This window comes from Haliotis cracherodii, unplaced genomic scaffold, assembly GCF_022045235.1.
Source record: "Haliotis cracherodii isolate W230 unplaced genomic scaffold, xgHalCrac1.p SCAF_2, whole genome shotgun sequence".
In the NCBI taxonomy this organism is placed as follows: Eukaryota; Metazoa; Mollusca; class Gastropoda; order Lepetellida; family Haliotidae; genus Haliotis; species Haliotis cracherodii.
Window position 1 is genome coordinate 81,538,411 of NW_027266275.1, and position 23,274 is coordinate 81,561,684.

At 41.1% G+C, this 23,274-nt stretch overlaps 1 protein-coding gene across 50 annotated transcripts in view; it reads left to right on the forward strand.

Moving 5' to 3' along the window:
* Positions 1-23,274, forward strand: part of LOC139468586 (ankyrin-2-like) — a 211,406-nt gene that overhangs the window by 69,510 nt on the left and 118,622 nt on the right. For 48 of the 50 annotated variants that reach the window (XM_071250662.1, XM_071250670.1, XM_071250664.1 and 45 more), the window contains 8 exons: positions 4,338-4,436; positions 8,417-8,515; positions 13,706-13,804; positions 15,251-15,439; positions 19,281-19,310; positions 21,576-21,674; positions 22,164-22,262; positions 23,009-23,107. In XM_071250662.1, the coding sequence (XP_071106763.1) occupies positions 4,338-4,436; positions 8,417-8,515; positions 13,706-13,804; positions 15,251-15,439; positions 19,281-19,310; positions 21,576-21,674; positions 22,164-22,262; positions 23,009-23,107 (813 nt within the window). The remainder of the gene's footprint in view (positions 1-4,337; positions 4,437-8,416; positions 8,516-13,705; positions 13,805-15,250; positions 15,440-19,280; positions 19,311-21,575; positions 21,675-22,163; positions 22,263-23,008; positions 23,108-23,274) is intronic. The other 2 variants (XM_071250663.1, XM_071250708.1) reach the window with 1 other exon arrangement.

Genomic DNA, 23,274 nt, shown 5'->3' on the forward strand with positions numbered 1-23,274 from the left:
ATGCCGGTGTTTGTCCCTTGTTTGTGTAACCCCACACTCAGCAATATTCTAGCATTATGTCAGCGATGTGTAAACAACCATGTCTGGACCAGACAGTCCAGTGATTGACAGGATGAACATGGATCAATGCAATTGGGGTACGAGACCATGCCTCAACCAAGTTGGCAAGCCTGATCACTCTCTCTCATTAGTCGCCTAATACGACAAGCACCTTGGGGCTCCTGCAGACCTTGTAACCCAGACCTTCACAGGCCCGGCAGGTGTAGGGAAACACGGCTGATTAGCAGAAGCCTAATTGCTTTCAAAATCAGCTTCAGCCCACACCATCTGAATTTCTTGCGTTACATATTTCAATTACAAAGTGCAGGAAGCATTAACAAGGGAAAAGTTTTCAGTTTGGATTGCGGGAAAATGGAGATTACTTTGGATTGGTGTATATTTTTGTACAAAGATATCTTACTAAAGTTATGAAGATAAAGAGGTTGGAAGTGACAGGTAGTTTCATTCCAAATCACAGGATAATCATCTTTTACTTAGATGATTCAAGGAAAATAACTGGCCTTGCATAACGTTAATGTATCAAATTCCTTCTTATCAATATATGGGGGCATGGGTGGTCCAGTCGTCTAAGGCGCCACGATTTGCTGTGCATAGTTGCATCCCTTAGGCACGCCAGAAACCTATGATTGTGGGTTCGAATACCAGTTCACCCTGATAATGTTTCTTGGTTTGTCAGCACCATACACATGCTCGTGGGTTTCACAGAAGTGGTAAACGTCTGAGACCTGCATCACTTCGGGCTTTCCTCCCACATTAAGCTGACACGCCGTGATATAACTGGAATACTGTTAAAATGGCGTCAAAAACATACTCGCTCACACTTATCAATATTGTCTTCAATCAGTGGAGCAAATATTCTGTTCCTGAAAAAGAAGCGAAGCATTGACAATGGGTAGCGCTAGAACAGCTGTTAACCTGACCAATTACCCAGAGGAGTGATCACAATTACTACAGCCGTCTATTGATCACCCTGCACCAAGGGAACCCTGCTTATTGATGCTGAGCTGTGCATTCAAGCATGTGCAATACCACAGGTAATCCCTGGCGCCAAGTCTTGTTGCCAAGCAACCAGACTGTAATGTACCAGATAGTGCATGACACAATGAAACAAAAGGAGGACCTGAGTCTTGCGAGTTATGTTACTTGACACTCTGCCTGAAGAATAAGCACTATTACTATGGTTACCGAAAAAATCAGGGTTACGAAAATGGAGCCAAAAAAAAGTATGCTGTCATCAGTGTTATTAGCATGTGTGTAATTGTAATGGGGGAATGACAACATCCATCATGGTATGTCAAGGACAGTGGCTGTAGAATTGTGATTTATATGCAGTGGATGAGGAATATTTGATTTGAGCTTGGGTTTGTTTGTGGAACATGATGAAAACTCTTCTCAAACATGAAGTGTAGTTGTCAGAGATTACTGCAAGGTGGTGAATATATTTTAAGCCAGCAACAACCTCATGTTGCATGTATTCCTTCCTCTGCATATTTTGGTCTATTTGTGTGTAAGGATGACTAAGCTATTTTCAGACCCCACTTGAATCTCTCGTTACCAGTCGGTTTATGTATCTACCTTCACTGCTGTTTACTGGAACACTGTCTCATGGCTGCATCATGATGTACTCCCAAACATTGTTTTTGCTTTGTTTAGCCTGAGTTTGGAAAGGGTAACGTCATCTATGTTGTATCAAGGCTAAGGATGATAGTGATGGCTGGAGCAATGGACAAACTGGAAGTGTCAGATGGTCTATATTTGGTATCTCCTATAAATACCTGCTGAAGTTCAGTACAATGAAACTGGAAAGTCATCATGCTGAGTATTGTAGACAGTGATATGGTCACAATCACGTTCCAACAATTCTAATTCTTTTTGATCGAAAAAATGCTTCCCATAAAGAATCATGGAGCATGAGTTATGCATTGGTTCATGGTGTCATGAAACATTCTGAAGAGTGGTGTCCCTTGGACATGCCAGGATTTGCTGGTTATGGGGTACTTGAAAAAGACATTCTTAAAAGCATTGTGATTTATCAGCACCTCTGTAGTGGTACACTCAGTGGGCTGCAGACATGAAGGTTGCATGTTCGATCCATGGGAATATAAAGAAAACATTTGTCATTTGATTTTACATGTCACTACATTATCTTCAAATGCAAAATAAATTTCTAGCGAGAAACATTCATATGTTACATTATACACGGAAGTGGTATTAATAAAATTCCTGTGATATTATAGAAAATCCTCGGGATATTATTACATTCCTGTTTTGAGTTTGAATTTGACTGGAGAACAATAGGATGTCGTCACTGGAGGTTTATAATCTGTGGTAAACACCTACAACCAGCGTCACTTCTAGCGCCACGTCTAGCGTCACGTCTAGCGTCACGTCTAGTTTTCTTCCCCCATGTATGGGATATGTTGCGATGACAGAAAATCAGTTCACACCTACTCCCTTTTATTGTGATGTGCGTATGGTTTAGAGAGCCTCAAGGACTTCTCATGCAATAATCTTTTACAACAGTGTATGAGTGTTAATGTCGAACTGCTCAGAGGCTGATAGACGGCCTCAAGTCTGCAACAAATGTCATTAAAACTTCCCAAGTCATGGCGATATGTAATAACTTTATGGCATTTAAGAGGTAAACTGTATTTCACTGATAACAGGACCCATTAGAAGACTCGTAAAGATCCGGTTTAGAATAGATCTTCAGCAAACCGTGCTTGTCATAAGAAGTGACTGAGGGGATTGTGTGGTCAGGCTTGCCAACTTCGTTGATGCATGTCATCATATCCCAATTGCGTAGATCGATGTTGATGATTGCAATCACTGGATCATCTGGTCCAGACTCGATTTTTTAATATTTTTTTTACAGGCCATTGTTGTAATGCTGGAATATTGTTGAGTGCGTTGTTAAACAAACAAGCAATCATTTAAGCCGAAGAGGTGTTAATGCTTAGTTTTATATTATTGCATTCAATGCAATTAAATACAATGTTGAAATACATCTCATTTTAGAAAATAAAAACCTTTGATCAAAATAAGGATCTCGCCACCCCCCCCCCACCCCTCAATTTGACTGCTAGAGACAGTTGGTTCAAAATCCTAGATAAGGGCCTCTGTTAATGACATGTGAATGCTGTTTGTGCAGAAATGGCCATTCCTTGAGATCTCCAGAACCTGCAGAACTAAGTAACTGTGTGGAAGATCTTATATATCAGTCCAGAACCCCCTGCCTCAATCCAGTGGATTCTCCTGCTCAGTGCATGGCGCTGTTGTGTGAAGCACAGCCATCGGCTCTTGTCTCATCATTTTTGTTTGTAGCTTTTTTGTGTTCATGTTGTGGGTATTCAAATAAATACATGTTTTATGTGATTGTTTGTTGTGTAATACCGCACTAAGCAATATTCCAGCTATATGACAACGGTCTGTAAATAATGAAGTCTTGACCTGACAATCCATCGATTGACATCGTGCGCATTGATCTGATGCAATTGGGATATGATGACCGTGTCAGCGAGTCTGATTCCGTTAGTGGTCTCTTACGACAAGCATGGGTTGCTGAAGACCAATTCTATTCCGAATTATGACTGGGTGGGGGAAGAGGTATTGGGGTTGGGATTGGTCTTGTCTAATGCAATACTTTAGCATACAGTTCAGTGAGATGCAGACAGTACATGTCATAGAAATGTCTGCTGCACATTGTTATCATGGAACAAGACAGTGGGCTGAGCTTTAAGTATGGCACGCAACGTGTGGCAGTACATGTCATAGAAATGTCTGCTGCACATTGTGATCATGGAACAAGACAGTGGGCTGAGCTTTACGTACGGCAGGGAACGTGTGACAGTACATTGTATGAATGGAACATGAAGTACTGAAGTAGAAGAGGCTGCTGGGCTTGATTTAACCTGCATTGTTTGGATGGCAGTCTACGTCCCAGGGATGCACTGGCACATTCTGTAACTATTTTATTGCATTCACCAACATATCTGGGTACAGTTGTGTGTCTATCTTGGATATTGGAGATTTTGAAACTCCAGTCAAAATAAAGGCTTTCCAGGGATGGAAATTGCAGTAGCCACTAGCGCTGACCAGTTTTGTTAATGCCTTGAAAAGGTATTGTACGCAATATTGAGAAATCAAACCTTTGCATTGTTTATGGCAAGCCAGCACTATATACATTGATTTACCAATACATTAAGGTTGATTTCTTTCCCCTAATGGAATAGTTAGGTACAGGATGTTGACTTTATAGCTACTGTGTTGTGTTTCAGAATGGCCTGAATGCTCTCCATCTGGCATCCAAGGAAGGCCATGTCAACATCGTCACTGAACTGCTGCGCCGTGGCGCCAACGTGGAGGCTGCAACTAAGGTGGGTACTATTTACATTTAAGAAATGGGGTATAGATATTGAGAATATATACTTCACCTTTCAGTACTCCGTACTATAGCAGAGTCTCCCCATTGGGTACTATAGCAGAATTATCTGCCCATTGGGTACAATTGCATAGTTACTGCCCTTTGGGTTCTTTGGCAGAGTTATCTCCCTTTTGGGGAACTCTTATATGGCATACCTCTCTTTCCACGAAAGCAAATAATGATAATGATACGAGCTTATGGATGCGATGATATGTAGTATCTGATACGTCGCCTCGTTATCAATATCTTATCATCTTAGGGTTGGTATGGTTCAACGTCTTACTTCCATCAGTATATGTTCATTTGCAAGTTTCCTTTAAAAAATGATGCTATGGTAAATTTTTATATTATTATAAAAAAGTGATCAGAGAAGGTTTTTGCTGCAATTGTTAGTTGTGGAAAATTATTATTGTATGTGCATCTTCTAAAGTTTGACAGAACTGACATCAAATATGACAATATGAGTTGTAGCAGGATCTCATGTTAGGTTTTACACCATGAGCCCTGTGTACCTCACGTGATCCTGCTACACCGTATCTATCATACCGACATGTTTTGATATGACATTGTAAAATAATTCAAACAAATTCAAAATTGATAGAAAACAGCTGAGCTTGAGCTGAGGTTAGCTTGTGCTATGTCAAGTGACTTCTATTCACTTGGAAAAAGGGTGCAGTTTTTTGCTTTGAAGCAGGGTATAAGGGATATATACTGCCTCTCAGAAAACCATGTGCAGCCTGAGTTGCTTGTGGCGGGGTATAAGAGATTTATTGCCCCGATGAGAAATTTTTTCCCCTCCGACACAGTATATTATCAAGATCACATGGACCAATCAGATCTCATAATTCTGACATTGAGGTATGATAAAGTGTAATAAATCTGGTAAAATTGACATCAAATATGATGAAATAGTCCTATATTCTTCAACCTTCTTCAACATGTGATGAGTTTAGTCTCATCAATACTACTTTGACAGCTTGTGCTAAATCACTGACAGAAGGAGAAAACCAGTCAAGCCTGTCCTATACAAAATGATCTCATACTGGGGTCAATGTCAAGTCCCTACCCTTTACAGTTCCAACATACCTGGTTTGTCCTGACCTCACCTGGACATTGTCCACTGTGACCTTAATATACTCGGACATTGTCCACATTGTTCGCAAGCTCACGTATGCGTAGTCAATGGACATAGATGTTACCAAAGTAATTGACTTGAAGATTAAACATATTATGTCCTTTGACGGGGGAAGAATGTGGTGAAAAGGAATCTTGTGTAGTGAATGGGTGATGATTTTGTATAAGGAGAACGGTAAAGGGATAAGGAGACTTGAGGAAGATGCCATTACTTTGCCCGAGGTGCAGAATAACAGCTACAGTATGGCCGCTCTTAGCCTGCAGGAGATGCTCCCACACGTCCACTATCATATATACTATCGTCAGTACAACTGGAAAATAGAATATTTGTTTTAAAATAAACTCCTAACTCCTGGAGGGCAAGGTTAACTTAGCTTGGCAATTTCTAGTTATATTGCCATGGATGACGAGAAATGAAATCGCTCTCTGTTATATGTGCAGTAAACTACATGTATAACGAACACGCCCATAACGAACTGACGGATGTAAGGAACTGTTTTTTGTCCCAGTCATTTGCTGTATATATGCCTAAAATGAACTACAGTTATAACAAACTAAAATTAGTGGTCCCTTTCAGTTCATTATAACTGTAATTTACTGTATTTATAATGGATGAAATTGACTTTTGTATTTTGAATTTTAAACTGTCTTGTCAATTATTACCCATAGTTCATTGTAAGAAATTGTGATTTTAAGTATGCTAATGAAGAAATAGTTAAAACAAACAAATATAGGGAGAAAAGAGGTGGGGAAGACATTCTCTATTCAATGAATATGTAGTATGAATAATGGACTGACTGGTTCTACATTATAACACTCTCCCAAATTATCAATTGTCAGTGTATTTGCTAAGGGGTTGCTTGTTGATACAAAGATATGCCAAACACTTACTTAGTTACCTTGATTACGGCTACACACAGATAGTTTCAGGGCATGCAGTGCGCCATGCCTGTGAAATATATGTATTTTGGAAACAATAATGAACAAGACTAAACAAAAGTAAGTCTAGCCAGCTCTGTACCATGAAATTGTCATCTGATAACAAAAAAGATTAGATTAGAGAGTTTTGTGTAGTAAAACATTTCATTGAGTAAATGTTGGTGTACATATTTCAGTGTTTGGCCATCTGTTATAACATTTCATCAAATCAAATATATCAACTTGTGTCATTCTTTCTGTAGCATGATACATAGCATTTTGTGAAACGTATCATGTCATGACTGTGTCGCCCTGCCAAGTAGTTTCAGTGTACACACACCCATGTGCTTAGCCTGTGTCTCCTGTACTCGGCATATACTGTGAGCCGGTATATGGAATGCTGTCAGAGGAAGGTTATACCATAGGACATATATGGGCATGGATAGAAAACATGTTGTGTAAATGTCATTGAATGAAGTTTCCATTGAGATCCAATACCTCGGAGTGGGCAGGCTCAATGTCAGTGTGGCCTCGTGTGGCCACGGTGACCCACTTTGTGGTGTGGCAGTGCAACACTGACACATATAGACTTTACCGGGGACTTCCACGGGACAGTTCATTCAGGTGGAGGGGACATGGGTTGTCACTTACCTGTAGAACACTAGATCCATGTTGAGTTAATAAAATAATTTGATGAGTTGAATAATTTTTGATATAGTTAAAAATGTTTTAATATTTTCAGGTACAGGGGATAATATGGGTTGCTTAAGCTGAAGAATAGGAGATCAGTTGGTTTAGAAGGAGTAATTTGATGAAATAGATACTTTTCTATGATATTATGAATTATTGAATTATGTTTTGGGCGTTATTGGTTATGTAGTATTATTTATCAATTTTAATATTTTCTTGCTCTTTGGTAACAAATTTATAACAATTTTGATACCATTTTCATTGAAATGATATAATTTGGTCATTAAGATCATTTTCAGACAAATTACTTCCATGTCAGTATACGGTAATTTGAGTATAAGGTCATCCTGAAGGTCATACATCTTACCAAATATAAGGCATGTCCGGATCCACTTACAACTTATTAGTCCTAGTCACGAGCCATATGATCACATGTAATGGCTGAGCAGTGATTGTCGTAATAAACAGGATGACAGGAGATTAGCTGCCCATTAATAGATGACAACTGACAATAGCAGTTGTGTAGTTACACACGCTTCACCTGTACCTCGCATTGGAGAGACAAGGTTTTGTAAACAGGTGAATTTAGAAGATGGACTTTGTTGATGATTGGTGCATTCAATCAACAAAGAAGCTCTTATCTGTATTTGAAAACTAAGGACACTTAGATTGAGAACTTGTCATTGAAATAATATAAGAAAATGTTATTTATTTTCACTATTGGATTGATATTTTGGGATAAAATTGATTGAGATATAAAGACAATGACTTTAGACTAAAATCGTAAAGACTAAAACTGTCATGAAGTAGTCGGCTACATCTTGTGAGATAAAATCAGAGAAATGTTTTGCACATGTTATAAATGACATGCAGATAAAAGCCGGGGTACATAATATCATGGCTGAATATTTCCCACATGATAGTGTTATGCCCCAGTGTTATATCCCAGTGTTATAACCCAGTGTTATATCCCATGTTTGAATTTGACCATTAAGGTTGGTGGGGGACCTTGTTGTAACCCTGATGGTAACACTACAGATTTAGGGGGACTCTAGATACAAGTACTGTAGAAACAATTCCTCAGGAACCACTCTTCTTCTCTCCCTCTCTCTTTCTCTCCCTTTCTCTCCCTTTCTCTCCCTTTCTCAGTTCCACTGATGACTGATGTGAAATGTGGGTTGTGTATTTCAGAAAGGAAACACTGCCCTCCACATTGCATCACTGGCCGGACACGAAGACATCATCAAGATTCTTACCGAGAATGGAGCTAGAGTCAACGTACAAGCTCAGGTAGGCCATTGTCACCATACAACATACAACATACAACGTACAACGTACAACTGTAGTCAACCATCCTGCCAATCCGGATAGAATCGGTCTTCAGTAATGCATGTTTGCCGTAACAGACGACAATGCTTGTCGTAAGTAGGCGGCTAACAGGATTGGCTGGTCAGACTCGTTGACTTGATTGATGCATATCATCGTATCCCAATTGTGTGGATTGATGCTCATGATGTCAGTCACTGGATTGTCTGGTCCACACTCAATTATTTACAGACCGCCATCATATAGCTGGAATATTGCTGAGTGCGGCGTTAAACAACAAACAAACAATCAGCCTGCCTATCCCTCGATCAAGAACAAGTGGATGGCAATATGATAGAATAAATGCAAGAAATATCATCCAGATGTTACATACAGTTATAAAGGGGTATGGGTGGCCCAGTGGTCAAAGGTGCCACAATTCGAAGTGCAAGGTTGTGTCCCATAGATATGCCTGAATCTGTGGGATTCGAACGCTATGATCATGGGTTCGAATCCCAGATTCACCCTGCTTAGGATTCTAGGTTTGTTAGCACCATACCAGTTCCACAGAAGTGGTAAACATCCAAGACTATTGTCACAACCACAACAGGTTAGGTTCCTCTGTCCCAACCATTTGGCACCATTACTACAAATAGGCTAGTGTAAACATATGGACTAATGTAAGTAGAGCTTACTACACCAAAACCATTGTTCTGGGCTCCATTTGGATTCAATTTTATATTTTATAGAAATATATTTGTGAATGAGATAAGATTATTTCTGGGACTAAATGTTCGACTGACCTCCTAGGGATGTACCTGAGTGGCAGGTTCAGTAGAGGATCAACACATGTACCATGTGTACCAGGCCAATCTCCCAGACAGGAGGCTGAGTGGCAGGTTCAGTGGAGGATCAACACATGTACCATGTGTACCAGGCCAATCTCCCAGACAGGAGGCACGCTGAACACTCAACATCTGTATCTTGTCGACATTCAAAAGCTATTCCATCACAGTTTGTCAAGCAACGAACAGCTGACAACCCTCATATTTCTTACCTCAGTCCGAGGAGGAGGCCATTACCCAGCCAGCTTCTTGCTGTTACATAGGCAGTGGAGATGGGTCCAATCATCCATCTGTCCCTGACGCTGTGCATGTAATGTGATCTCTGTGTGGATAATAGTATCTCATTTCGAAGAGGAATACTAAATATTAGTACATTCATATTGGAATTCATGATAAGGTCCCACAATATGCTATCAAGTATATGAGGTTATGTTTGACTTGATACTCCAACACGTCTGTCAAGAGTGATGCCGTTTACGTTTATTGCATTAACCTCCATTACAGTTCAGTTGCAACACTTCTTCAATTGAACAAAATAAATATCCAAAGCATTGATACAGAAATAATAAAATATGTACAGCTGGGTTCAAAATGAGTCCACTTGTCTGATTGAAATTCAGGAAGTGCATTTCTTAATGACCACTTTTTCCATTATGTTGCAGGCAGTTGCAAAGTAGATAATTTTGCAGTTTAGTGAAAATAGGAATGAATTTCTATCCCTATACCATGTGGCACGAAGGGGAATTATGATTCCTATGGAGATTTGGATGCTCATATGGCATTGTGGGTATTAATTCATCTGAGGTTTTTGCTAGCAAAGGCTGCAGTTTCTGGTATCACACGAGGGAGGGATTCAAGGTAGGCGCTGAATCAGGAACATGAATCCAGGACTTCTTCCTGTCTTAGATCATCATGCTGATTCACATAGTCCTACAGGTGGCGCCACCTGGACCATCCTGCGAGGCTTCAAGGATGAACGTCCATACAGCCCTAGCTGCTTCTTGCACCACCCACAACACAGTGTTACTCAGAGACATAATGCATCATCTCCTAGCCCTCTCCTTCCTCAACATTCCATTGCTGGGTGTTAATAGTGACTCAGTGAATTGGTGGATTGCATGTCATCGTACTCAAGCAGCATGGGACGTTGCTCATAGCATCAGCCACTGGTTTGTTTAGCTCAGAACCCAGTTCTGACAGGCCACCATGCTATAGCTGGAATATGGCTGACTGTGGCTTTACAAAAGCCCCCCAAAACAAGTAATTGCAACAAGGAAAACCACATCAGACATGATGGGGCTAGTGGTTTGTCTCACCAGGCTTCACTACTACTTCCACACTGCTGTCATACGGTGAAACAATAACCCTTGACATCACTCTATAGCACTCTGTACTAGCAATTAATGGACTTCTGACATCCGAGTTTGCTTGACTGATGGTTACAGCTAGCAAAGGGCTACCAACAGCCAAGCTGACTCAAGTGATGGAAGGTTACTCTTTGTTTCATTGTGCCCCCGAGCACGGATTGTTTACCCGACCGACCCATAGTGACTTACGAGCTGTTGTGTAGCTGGCATAAAACAACATTCACTCTCACTCACGGCTAGCAACGCCCGAGTGAGCGAGCAGCTAGACATACCGTTCTTACACCTGGAGAATGAACCAGCACACTGCTTGACCTCGTACTTGAGAGTGTCTGAACATACTGCAGCCTCTTTGGGCACAGAATACTGGGATCAGCCTTGTGAGGCAATGGCAATTCAAAGGGCACTGACTTCAAGGAAAGTGGAAAACTGCATGTGTAAATTGCTGGAAATATTGAAAGGAAAGTTATTGGTTTATTTGAATTCAGTTGGTAAAGGATTTTAGACACGGTGGTTTGATCGAGAGGTTAGTGCTTTGCCGTCATTGTATGAAAGAGCTTTTGAAGTGGAGCAGTTTTTATCATTGAAAGAGAAATTGGATTTTTTCCAGCTTGGAAGACAAGTTTTGCTTGATCAAACACACAAAGTTAAAATTTAATAAAAGGGTATATCAATACGCCAAAGTGTGCAAGGTGAAAAGTGGGTTATTTGATGGAAGTATTATTAAGGTATGAAATATGTACCAAGATATATTCATGTAGCAGAGTTAAAGTTTGATGTGCGTAATGACTGGAATACATGTATTTTTTGAAAACCAAAACCAATCTAGGTTATGAGAGAACAAGTCTAGCCAGCTCTAGTCTGCCACTTCAGCCACTAGTCCGAAGCCTGATTGTAGTAAAGCCCGACTGTAGTAAAATTCTGTTTTGTCTAGTAAGCTCAAATAGTAGGCCAAATTTAGCCTAGTGGCCTCAAAAGTCTTTGGCACAATCTGCAGCCCTATTTCAATGAAATCAGCATCAGGGTAAAACAAAGAGATTTACAGGACAGAGTTGCATTATGTAATATCAGATATTATAGACCATATGTTGAAAGAAAAATATCATCATTAACTGTTGACTCATGAGACCAGGAACCAGTCTCTGTGACGCGTGCCAGACAGACCAGGAACCAGTCTATGTGACGCATGCCAGGCAGACCAGGAACCAGTCTCTGTGACGCGTGCCAGGCAGCATAGACTCACGAGACCAGGAACCAGTCTCTGTGACGCGTGCCAGGCAGCATAGACTCATGCGACCAGGAACCAGTCTCTGTGACGCGTGCCAGGCAGCCTAGACTCATGCGACCAGGAACCAGTCTCTGTGACGCGTGCCAGGCAGACCAGGAACCAGTCTCTGTGACGCGTGCCAGGCAGCATAGACTCACGAGACCAGGAACCAGTCTCTGTGTCGCGTGCTAGGCAGCCTAGACTCATAAGACCAGGAACCAGTCTCTGTGACGCGTGCCAGGCAGTCTAGACTCATGAGACCAGGAACCAGTCTCTGTGACGCGTGCCAGGCAGACCAGGAACCAGTCTCTGTGATGCGTGCCAGGCAGTCTAGACTCGTGCGACCAGGAACCAGTCTCTGTGACGCGTGCCAGGCAGACCAGGAACCAGTCTCTGTTACGCGTGCCAGGCAGCCTAGACTCATGAGACCAGGAACCAGTCTCTGTGAGGCGTGCCAGGCAGCCTAGACTCATGAGACCAGGAACCAGTCTCTGTGCCGCGTGCCAGGCAGCCTAGACTCATGAGAGCAGGAACCAGTCTCTGTGACGCGTGCCAGGCAGACCAGGAACCAGTCTCTGTGACGCGTGCCAGGCAGACCAGGAACCAGGCTCTGAGACGCGTGCCAGGCAGACCAGGAACCAGGCTCTGTGCCGCGTGCCAGGCAGCCTGGCAGCCAGGTATTTGGGATGGGAATGATGAAGGTCATGAGGCTTGTTGCTGAGCCAAACACAATATACAGCAAGTACAGTAATGGATATCACATTGTTCTGAGGAGTGGCCAATGACTCAAAGCTTGATGCAGGCTGTTTGTGAAGACAGATGTGTGTCCCACTAATGGCTGGAACAGCCGTTTGGTACAAAGAACTATCACAGCTTTGTTTTGAAACAAGAATAAAACCAAATGCTGACCAGAATAGCAATTGATAAAGAACAGTGATTGTTTTATTTTCTTGGGCATATATTTGTACGATTTGACTGATTGCTGACAAAAATACATTTGGGTAGTGGTGGTTTGGGCCAAATTGTGGAACCAAATACATGATAATATTCATGCTGCCACGAAATAGTCCAAACTGAAAATCTTGTGATTAATTTATATTCTGCTCAAGTTGGAACAATTACTTACCTGTTAAAATAGAAAGTAGTATCTTGTGAATAAACAACTACTATGCTCAAATTGAGGCGATGTTTCAGTGTAGATTCCAATGACTTTTTACACTTGCTTGGTTACGATGTTAGGATCTACACAGACAGATTGCCTTACGTGTAATATAGGAACCGTTTATCCAAAAGAACTTGCTCTTGTTTATAACAACTTTTAAATACCACTGAACAAATTAGAATTGCTAAAATGGAATTTATTTATAAAAACAAGGAACTAATGTTCCAAGTGTGTCGCTTTGTTTCAATAACAACCATATTTGTCAAGGACACAAAGTGACAGTTTTCGAAAAAATCAGGTGTTCTTAATTTCTTTTGAGTAGTACAGTATTGTTTTGATATATGATGAATATTAGTAGGTAATAGGGGAATAAGACTTGTAATGTAAGATAACAAAGAAAAATGATGAGTCTACATGTAGGACAATATTAGTCAACCTTTATTCCCAAAGTAAAATGCATATTCCCCTGACTCATGAAGATGACTCCTACTCCTGTTGTGCTGTGTTTCTTGTTTTGACTAAGTGCTTCTGTTGCAGGCTGGCTTTACTCCACTCTACATGGCCGCACAGGAGGGTCACTCCGAAGTACTCAAGTTCCTTTTGGCTAATGGGGCCAACCAAAGCTTGGCTACTGAGGTAGGTGTAGTGTTCATACAATCCTGTCTTCAACATGACCATGCTATCCTTGACTGCAAACTGAAAACAATATCACTTTCATTATCTGTTCTGATGCACCACATCTTAGGGGATGGCATCACCATGGTGTTTATGTGTTTGCTCATCGCGCAGAAGACCTGGGTTTGTTTCTGTAATGGGTACATTGTGTATCTCGAGAGGTGATGATAATGGAATATTGCTAAAAAGGCTTAGAACCCAACTCACTCACTCACTCTTATCTAAGGGGTCCTGGAGCAGTGAAGACCATGTATCGATACATCTTGATACAATCTTGGTATCTAAGAGGCCTGTAGCCATGAAATCTTGCTCTACGTAATTGACACATCATTATGGACTAAGAACCTCCAGCATTTTACCCAGGGAGGGGAGCAGTGCCTGAGACTGCTGGTCATTGGTCATGCATCCTCATCAAGTCCGCTTCCACATAACCCATGACTCACTTGCTGTAATTCTCAGTGGCTATCTCCTAGATTCAGCCAATAAGTCTGGAGTATTTATCTGATTGATCCCCAGTTGATAACACACAGAAAGATCATTATCTTGCCAAGATAGTTCTACAGTTGCTATGTCTTATTGATTAGTATGGAATCAATGTCACTCTGGAATTGGTTCATCTTGGCCGTTGTTTGCTGTAATCTGGCTAGTTGCCTCACATGCAGGCGAGTAGTTCGTGTCTAGCGGGATTATGTTGTATGATGGTTATGAAGAGTTATCACATGTAACATGGTGATTTATTATACACTACTGGGGAGTGAATATTTATAGGGAATATAAAGAATGATGCCCATTAGAACAGTTCTGGTAATATTTACCTGCAGTGCACCTTAGTGATTTATTTTCATTGCACAACTAGAGCCACTTTTGATTCTAGTTTGTTGTGTTTGAAATAATGATAAATATTGTTATAAGGATAAAATATATATATATACTGTTCTGTTCTTTTTGCCATATTATTAACCCAAACAATATTTCACGTGTACCTTTTGTGATAATTCATGTTCAGTACAGACTAATATAAGAACTTCAGTGTGACATATTTAACCTAGATGAATGTATTTGATGTTTGAGTGGATGAATGCATTTGATGTTTGATTGGATGAATGTATTTGATGTTTGATTGGATAAATGTATTTCATGTTTGATTGGATGAATGCATTTTGATTTTTAATTGACTGAATGTATTTGATGTTTTATTGGATAAATGTGTTTGGTTGGATGAATGTGTTTGTTGTTTGATGGGATAAATTTTCTTGTTGTTTGGGATGAATGTATTTGATGTTTGATTAGGTGAATGTATTTGATGTTTGATTATTCTTAGATGAATATATTTGGTGTTTGATTGGATGGATGTATTTTATGTTTGATGGAATGAATGTTTGATGTTTTAATGGTTGTCTTTTCCAGGATGGCTTCACCCCCCTGGCTGTGGCCTTGCAGCAAGGTCATGACAGAGTGGTCAGCGTTCTGCTAGAGCACGACAGCAAGGGCAAGGTCAAACTGCCTGCTCTGCATATCGCTGCCAAGAAGGATGATGTCAAGTCTGCTGCTCTGCTGCTGCAGAACGAGCAGAACAATGTTAACACAGAAACCAAGGTAACGAAACCAGAGCAGAAACCAATGTAGAAACACCGCAGTACACACTGAATATATGACTTCAAATGGACAACAAAGGGAAAACTATACTGTTGGGCAGACCAAAGGAGATAGACTCTGTTCTCATGCAGTGCCTTTTAAAATTATTTCAATCCTTAAAATAGTGAATATTTTTGGAGTAATAAGTATTATTTTGAATTTTCTTTGAACACAAGTGAATCCAAAGTTCGGAAGACATTGCTGATGCAGACTGCTTATTGTGTTTGTCTGCATATTGGGGGCTGCCGGCCATTGACTTAGATTGTTATCTTACAAGATTTGTTGTCCATTTGACAAGTATGACTTCTAATAATCTTAAGCATCTCCCATTATACAGCCTGACTAACATACATTTGTAAATGTTACTTATCGCAAGTTGTTTGTTACAATGCTGTACTCTTCTAACATGACATAATCTCACTGCCATCTTTGATACACGTCAATCAATCCACTGTCTCAATATCACTTTTTCCTCCCTTTTTCTTTCTTTCTTTCTTTCTTTCTTTCTTTCTTTCCCTCCCTCATTCTGTCTCTCTTTTTCATTGTCTTCCTCATTCTACCATCTACATAGAAAAATGACTCTCAATCAACATCATTTTGCTTGCATTTCAAAATTCATTCGTTGTTGTTATTCAAGTTGTCAATTTTAAAAGTAGTTGCATTATTTTCGGACTTCCAAGAAGCATGTTAATCTGGACCCTGTTTTCATTGATAGTGTCGTGACATTTGTCATGCATCTTCTCGTGCTCAGCAGGATATTTCTTGCAACAAGCGTGGTTGTCGAAATATGTGCTTGTTTTGATCATTTAATATACTCCTTGCATATAGTTTCATGGTTGTATTAGCTGGGAACTTGTGAAATTTGTGAGCCAAAGCATGCTGTAAAGTTACAGTAAGATAACACACATAAAAAATGCCTTTTGAAAATGTGAAAACATATATTTTGACCTCATTCTTTCTTCTCATAGTGAGAGCCATTTTCCTCTTCTCTCTCTCCTTCTGTCCTCTCAATGCTCCCTGAAATATGGCAACATTACTTGCCACTGATGATCTCATAACTTAACAATGACTGAGTGTAAATATTGCACAATGGGAAACTAGAAACTGAGCAGCTGCAGTAAAACAGTTTATTGCACATACACATTGCTAACACAAACATGGGTCCTACAGGTCAACATTTTATGAGGTTTTAGCATGAAATGACTCAACCCTCCATGCAGTTGGTTCCCTTGCCCCTCGGGGTGATGGCACTGCCTCCATGCAGTTGGTTCCCTTGCCCCTCGGGGTGATGGCACTGCCTCCATGCAGTTGGTTCCCTTGCCCCTCGGGGTGATGGCACTGCCTCCATGCAGTCGGTTCCCTTGCCCCTCGGGGTGATGGCACTGCCTCCATGCAGTCGGTTCCCTTGCCCCTCGGGGTGATGGCACTGCCTCCATGCAGTCGGTTCCCTTGCCCCTCGGGGTGATGGCACTGCCTCCATGCAGTTGGTTCCCTTGCCCCTCGGGGTGATGGCACTGCCTCCATGCAGTCGGTTCCCTTGCCCCTCGGGGTGATGGCACTGCCTCCATGCAGTCGGTTCCCTTGCCCCTCGGGGTGATGGCACTGCCTCCATGCAGTTGGTTCCCTTGCCCCTCGGGGTGATGGCACTGCCTCCATGCAGTTGGTTCCCTTGCCCCTCGGGGTGATGGCACTGCCTCCATGCAGTCGGTTCCCTTGCCCCTCGGGGTGATGGCACTGCCTCCATGCAGTCGGTTCCCTTGCCCCTCGGGGTGATGGCACTGCCTCCATGCAGTCGGTTCCCTTGCCCCTCGGGGTGATGGCACTGCCTCCATGCAGTCGGTTCCCTTGCCCCTCGGGGTGATGGCACTGCCTCCATGCAGTCGGTTCCCTTGCCCCTCGGGGTGATGGCACTGCCTCCATGCAGTCGGTTCCCTTGCCCCTCGGGGTGATGGCACTGCCTCCATGCAGTTGGTTCCCTTGCCCCTCGGGGTGATGGCACTGCCTCCATGCAGTCAGTTCCCTTGCCCCTCGGGGTGATGGCACTGCCTCCATGCAGTCGGTTCCCTTGCCCCTCGGGGTGATGGCACTGCCTCCATGCAGTTGGTTCCCTTGCCCCTCGGGGTGATGGCACTGCCTCCATGCAGTCAGTTCCCTTGCCCCTCGGGGTGATGGCACTGCCTCCATGCAGTTGGTTCCCTTGCCCCTCGGGGTGATGGCACTGCCTCCATGCAGTCGGTTCCCTTGCCCCTCGGGGTGATGGCACTGCCACCATGGTCCAGTGGGAGAGCATCTGCCCAGAGAGCAGAAGATGGGAGGCGCAATCCATGGCCGCGTCATACCAAAAGTCATTTAAAAGATTGCACTTGTTGTTACCCTGCCTGGTGCTCAGTATATAAGGGCTAAAACAAGGACTGGTCGGCTCGGTGTCTGAGTGGGGTATTCAAAGATTGTTACAGAGACAAGTTTAGCCACTAGTCTGAAGCAGAACTCCCCCCAAAATTATCTTCCCTTGTAGTAAGCGCAGACAAGGTCAGGCTTGTAAACTCAAACGTTTTTAACACAGGTTGCTAGCGTAAACTGGGTGGTTACAAGGTGTGATCTACTGATCATGTGTCAGCCATCACAAGAACAGGGTCATTGCTCATTCTGTTAACCCAGTGTTCCCGTTTACCCGTAATGACCACTTTTTTAGCAGTAAATTTTGGCTCGGACCGATTATTTATGCGACTGCCAGTCCCTGTGGACCGGCAAATAATGTGCCTTATAAATCTTTGTTTTTGGACAAACATCTTTTTAACGAAGTCAGCTTGTCTGTTACCATCAGGGTTTCCCCTTGTCTATTTTTAGTGCAAGGAAATACCATTCCGCTTTGCTTCAATGTTAACTATATATTTGCAGCGTCTTAGTCTCGAAATATAAAAAAAAAGAAAAACTTGTGGCTGAACTTTGTGATTTTCATACGTTTCTATATTTGTTGCAAGTTGGAACTGTTAAAAATTAGGGGGGACTGGTAATTTTATGAGCTTCAAGTAAACCAGGACTGGCCGTTTCAAAAGCCAGCGGGAACAATGTTAACACCCAGCCCACCTTGCCCGAATTCGATAACAGGCCGCTGTTATATAGAACCTACTTGACTTTGTTCAGGAATACATTACATACATGTGATTCATGCCACAGAACAGGGTTGAGTTGAGTCATCAGCTTGTCTCACGGACATGCTTACAGTTAAGATAAATGGCTGGTCGTCTGTTCACACTTGTTGGTATTTTGTTTATTATCTTTGATTAAATGAAAGGATTAGCTTTGAAAAGAAGGGCATATGCTTATCTTCAGTCTGTAACCTGGTGATTTGTTACATGTCACGTCCCACAGAAACAGTGGACAGGGTCAGAGTCACTAGGAGGTTTGTGGCAGCAATGTGTATCCCAGTCTGTCGTACGCACCTGGTTATCTCCCTTTACAATACATGTGCATCCATTAAAACTACAGATTGACAGTGACAGATGTGGCTTTTATTTGCAAGTGAAGAAGAGCTTCTTTTTTTCAAGGTGATAAAATTATTTTGAAAATACACACAAGAATATATGTTTTTATATTAATTAAGGTTTATCACAACACAATACATCAAAGTTGTTTCTTTCCGAGAAGAATGCAAGCTGATATTTCTTATTTCTTCCGAATGATAGTGTGATATTTACACTCAGTAGTACTGACAACAGCTAACATCAGTGTTGATATATTGTGTACAATTCACCACTGACTGCCTCTAACATGCCCCTACTCTCTCCACCGGACTTGACAGAGCGGAGGTTTGGTGAATGACACAACCAAGGTTTGTCCACCCTGTGTATCTTACTGCTGTTGTTTTCACGTGTTCACCTCGTTTCATTTCTCGTAGTTTTAACTTTTTGTTCATATGTTTATTGCATGTTCATTTCATGAGATCAGATTTTAACGTTAGTGCAAGGCCTTTGCGTGTTGAATGTCTCAGGTATATAGTGGTTACTTTTGCATGTATGCACAATAATTAAACTGCATGGTTATTTAGTTTTCGGAAACCCTGTCTTGTGGATGACGCTTAATTTCAAAATTATTGATCAAAGATAATGACTAAAAAATATGGAAGGAATTTCAAGTAACACTGACAAGATATAACACTGTCCTATTTCAGATTTCATCATATTGGTATTAAATGTGGACGTATTTACGCAAGGATCGTGGAGAAGTGATATGTTTTTCTGCAAACTTTTAAGACAAAGTTACAACATTTGATCATACATTCAAATATTGTCTGGACAAACAACAGACAAGAATATCATGTGGTTTAAAAAATTACTGGTTTTGTGTCAACACATGAAGCAATAGAATGTATTTAGTTTAGTGTTCTTGACACAGTAAACACTGCATGTGTCAGAGGTTTTAGTTCATAATGTTTCTAGCACAATATTTTCTCTCAGTTCTGTTTGGTGTTCTATGTTGATGCAAACTTTCTTGAGGAGCGTAACAAAACCTGCTGACTTTTGTGTCTTTCGTTTTGAATAGATCTGTCTTCTTTCAATGGATTGGATATCCTGGTAAAGTTAGCAATAATATTGTTAGTACCCTTATAGAATTAATAATGTAATACAATTATGAAGTTTGGGTGTAAACAAATATTGATACACTTCTTCGAGTAAGACAACAGGTTCAGTTTTGTAAACCATTACTTGGAGTAGGCGAGAAAACACAGAACTAGAAAGACAACAGCTTCAGTTTTGTAAATCATTACTCGGAGTAGGCGAGAAAACACATAACTAGAAAGACAACAGGTTCAGTTTTGTAAATCATTACTCGGAGTAGGCGAGAAAACACATAACTAGAAAGACAACAGGTTCAGTTTTGTAAATCATTACTCGGAGTAGGCGAGAAAACACACAACTAGGCCTCTCAGGCAGAACTTGGTATATACCCACTATTATTACCTATGATAAAAAAATAATTGATTACAAGTCCTATATAGATAACATAAAAAATGTCATTCTTAAACATACTTTGGTAGCAAATATCAATTTTTCTGGTCAAAATATTGGCTGGGTTAAATAAAACAAACTTTTGAAATAGTAAACACAATAATGTAATGAATCCACTGTAAATAAACTTCAGTCCAAATTTCAAAATATGTTCACGCATACATTATGGGATTCCCATTTATCCAACAGCAAGTTGAGAACATGCAAGTTGGTCAAGTCATCTATAAATATTGAGAATTATCTTACATATTGTAAAAACAAAGCTCATAGGTCACATTTCTGCACCTGATGAAGGAGTAACTGGAACCCTGAAAGGTTGTGTTCCTCATGATAAAGGAGTTGACATCCATCAATTCTCTTCCTTATCTTGAACAAAGAAAAATAATTCAATAAAAACTTAATTATTATACTTTCAATGAAGTGTCTAAGATGTATAGTAATAGTATGAAACACGTGCCAATATTTGGCTCTTGAAACACTTTCATAACGTGTGATTTATAAAAAGGTTTGCAAGATGTAATTGAATGATTTAGTTTGAAGTTTTATCACCGTTTTTCCAGCCATGTAGATGTGTGTATTTGTCAGTTGCCTGTCTTCTAGTTATTGTGCATGGAGTCAGCTCAGCATGTTCCCCTCATGACTACATGTCAAGCCGATATCACCAGATCATTTATCAATATGTAATATAGGTTTGATCATCCTAACAACTCCTGATGCTCCTTACAACTTTAAGATTGTTCAGATCACCCAACACAAAAATAAGATTATTTTGTTTCATGGTTGAGATGGTATTAATATATTTCTCTTGCCCCTAATCTTGAAATTCCCTTGGATAGTGAATGTTGTTTATTCTTTGTGTTAGAGATTTAGGAAATGATATTTCTTTATTAAAAGAAATTAGAACATTTCAGAAATTATGCCAATGGTAAGACAACAAAGACGGTCAAATTAAGATCAGGTAATTTTTGCCAGCTTCTAAAGTGTTTGCATCTAATGGTACTATGTTTTATACAGTTTAAAGCTGTTAAAAGATTTCTTTCATGTAAATGTCAAAATGTCTGTTTCAAATACCATGTTGTCTATTCCAGAGCGGCTTCACCCCTCTGCACATCGCCTCACACTACGGCAACACAAACGTGGCCAACCTCCTCATTCAGAGAGGCGCAGATGTCAATTTCAAAGCAAAGGTGAGTTTGAAGATGCCTTTGGCATTGGGTTGGAAGATGATATAATTATACAAATACAACACTGGTTTAAAATGTAACATACATGTGCAATCTCCAGGCTGTGATCAGCAGTATCTGGAATATATTTGTGTATTTCAACTTCACAGCATATTCTTAACAAGCCCATGACATGTAGAGATTTGGCTACATGTGTGTGACTATGTAAAATCAGGTATCAATTCATACATCAACGATACAGCACATCGGATGAGATAACTAAGACTGTTACAAGTAATGGCTTTGAGTGACATATTACTTCACAGCTTCCAATTCATATGTCAGCTGTACAGAACATCAGAAGAGACTGTTCCAAATAATGGTTTAAAGTGAAATATTCCTTCATAAGTTCCAATTCATATATCACCTATACAGCACATCTACTGAGATTATGGAGACTGTTACAAATAATGCTTAAAAGTGACTTCATGAGTTCCAATTCTTGCCCTGCAGAACTTCATCACCCCCCTACATGTTGCTGCTCGATGGGGAAAGGCCAACATGGTCACCCTGCTCCTGGACCATGGCGCCAACATTGACGAGAGAACCAGGGTAAGTGTACACAGTCAGCCTTCTCCTGGACCATGGCGCCAACACTGATGAGAGAACCAGGGTAAGTGTACTCAGTCAGCCTTCTCCTGGACCATGGCACCATCACTGACGAGAGAACCAGGGTAAGTGTACACAGTCAGCCTTCTCCTGGACCATGGCGCCAACATTGACGGGAGAACCAGGGTAAGTGTACTCAGTCAGCCTTCTCCTGGACCATGGCGCCAACATTGACGGGAGAACCAGGGTAAGTGTACACAATCAGCCTTCTCCTGGACCATGGCGCCATCATTGACGAGAGAACCAGGGTAAGTGTACTCAGTCAGCCTTCTCCTGGACCATGGCGCCAACATTGACGAGAGAACCAGGATAAGTGTACACAGTCAGCCTTCTCGTGTATCATGTCTGAGCAGGGGGAATGGGGTAGCCTAGTGGTTAAAGCGTTTGCTCATGACGCCGAAGACTCGGGTTCGATTCCCCACATGGGTATAACATGTGAAGCCCATTTCTGGTGTCCCTTGCTGTGATATTGATGGAATATTGCTAAAAGCAACGTAAAACAATACTCACACTATCACTCTTGAGACTTGGATAATGGCGTATCGTCGTATCGTTGCTCATAATATCAATCATTGGATTGTCTGTTCGAGACTTGATTATTTACAGGTCATTGTTACGTAACTTGAATATTGTTGAGCACGGCATGAAACAACCTACAAAGGAATGATGGCGGGTTGTGTGTGTTTCAGGATGGACTGACCCCTCTCCACTGCGCTGCTCGGAGTGGCCACGAGGGTGTGGTGGATCTTCTGCTGGAGCGGGGAGCCCCCAACTCGGCCAAGACAAAGGTGACAACAACATTCTTATCACTTCAATAATGGATTTTTTCATAAAAAAAAGAATTCAGTGTTTGAAAATATAGTAAGATAAGAAAACACAAATTTTGAAGTAGTCTCTTTTGAGTATTGTCACTTACGTGAAATTAAAATAACATATGATTTTTATAGGTCAGGTC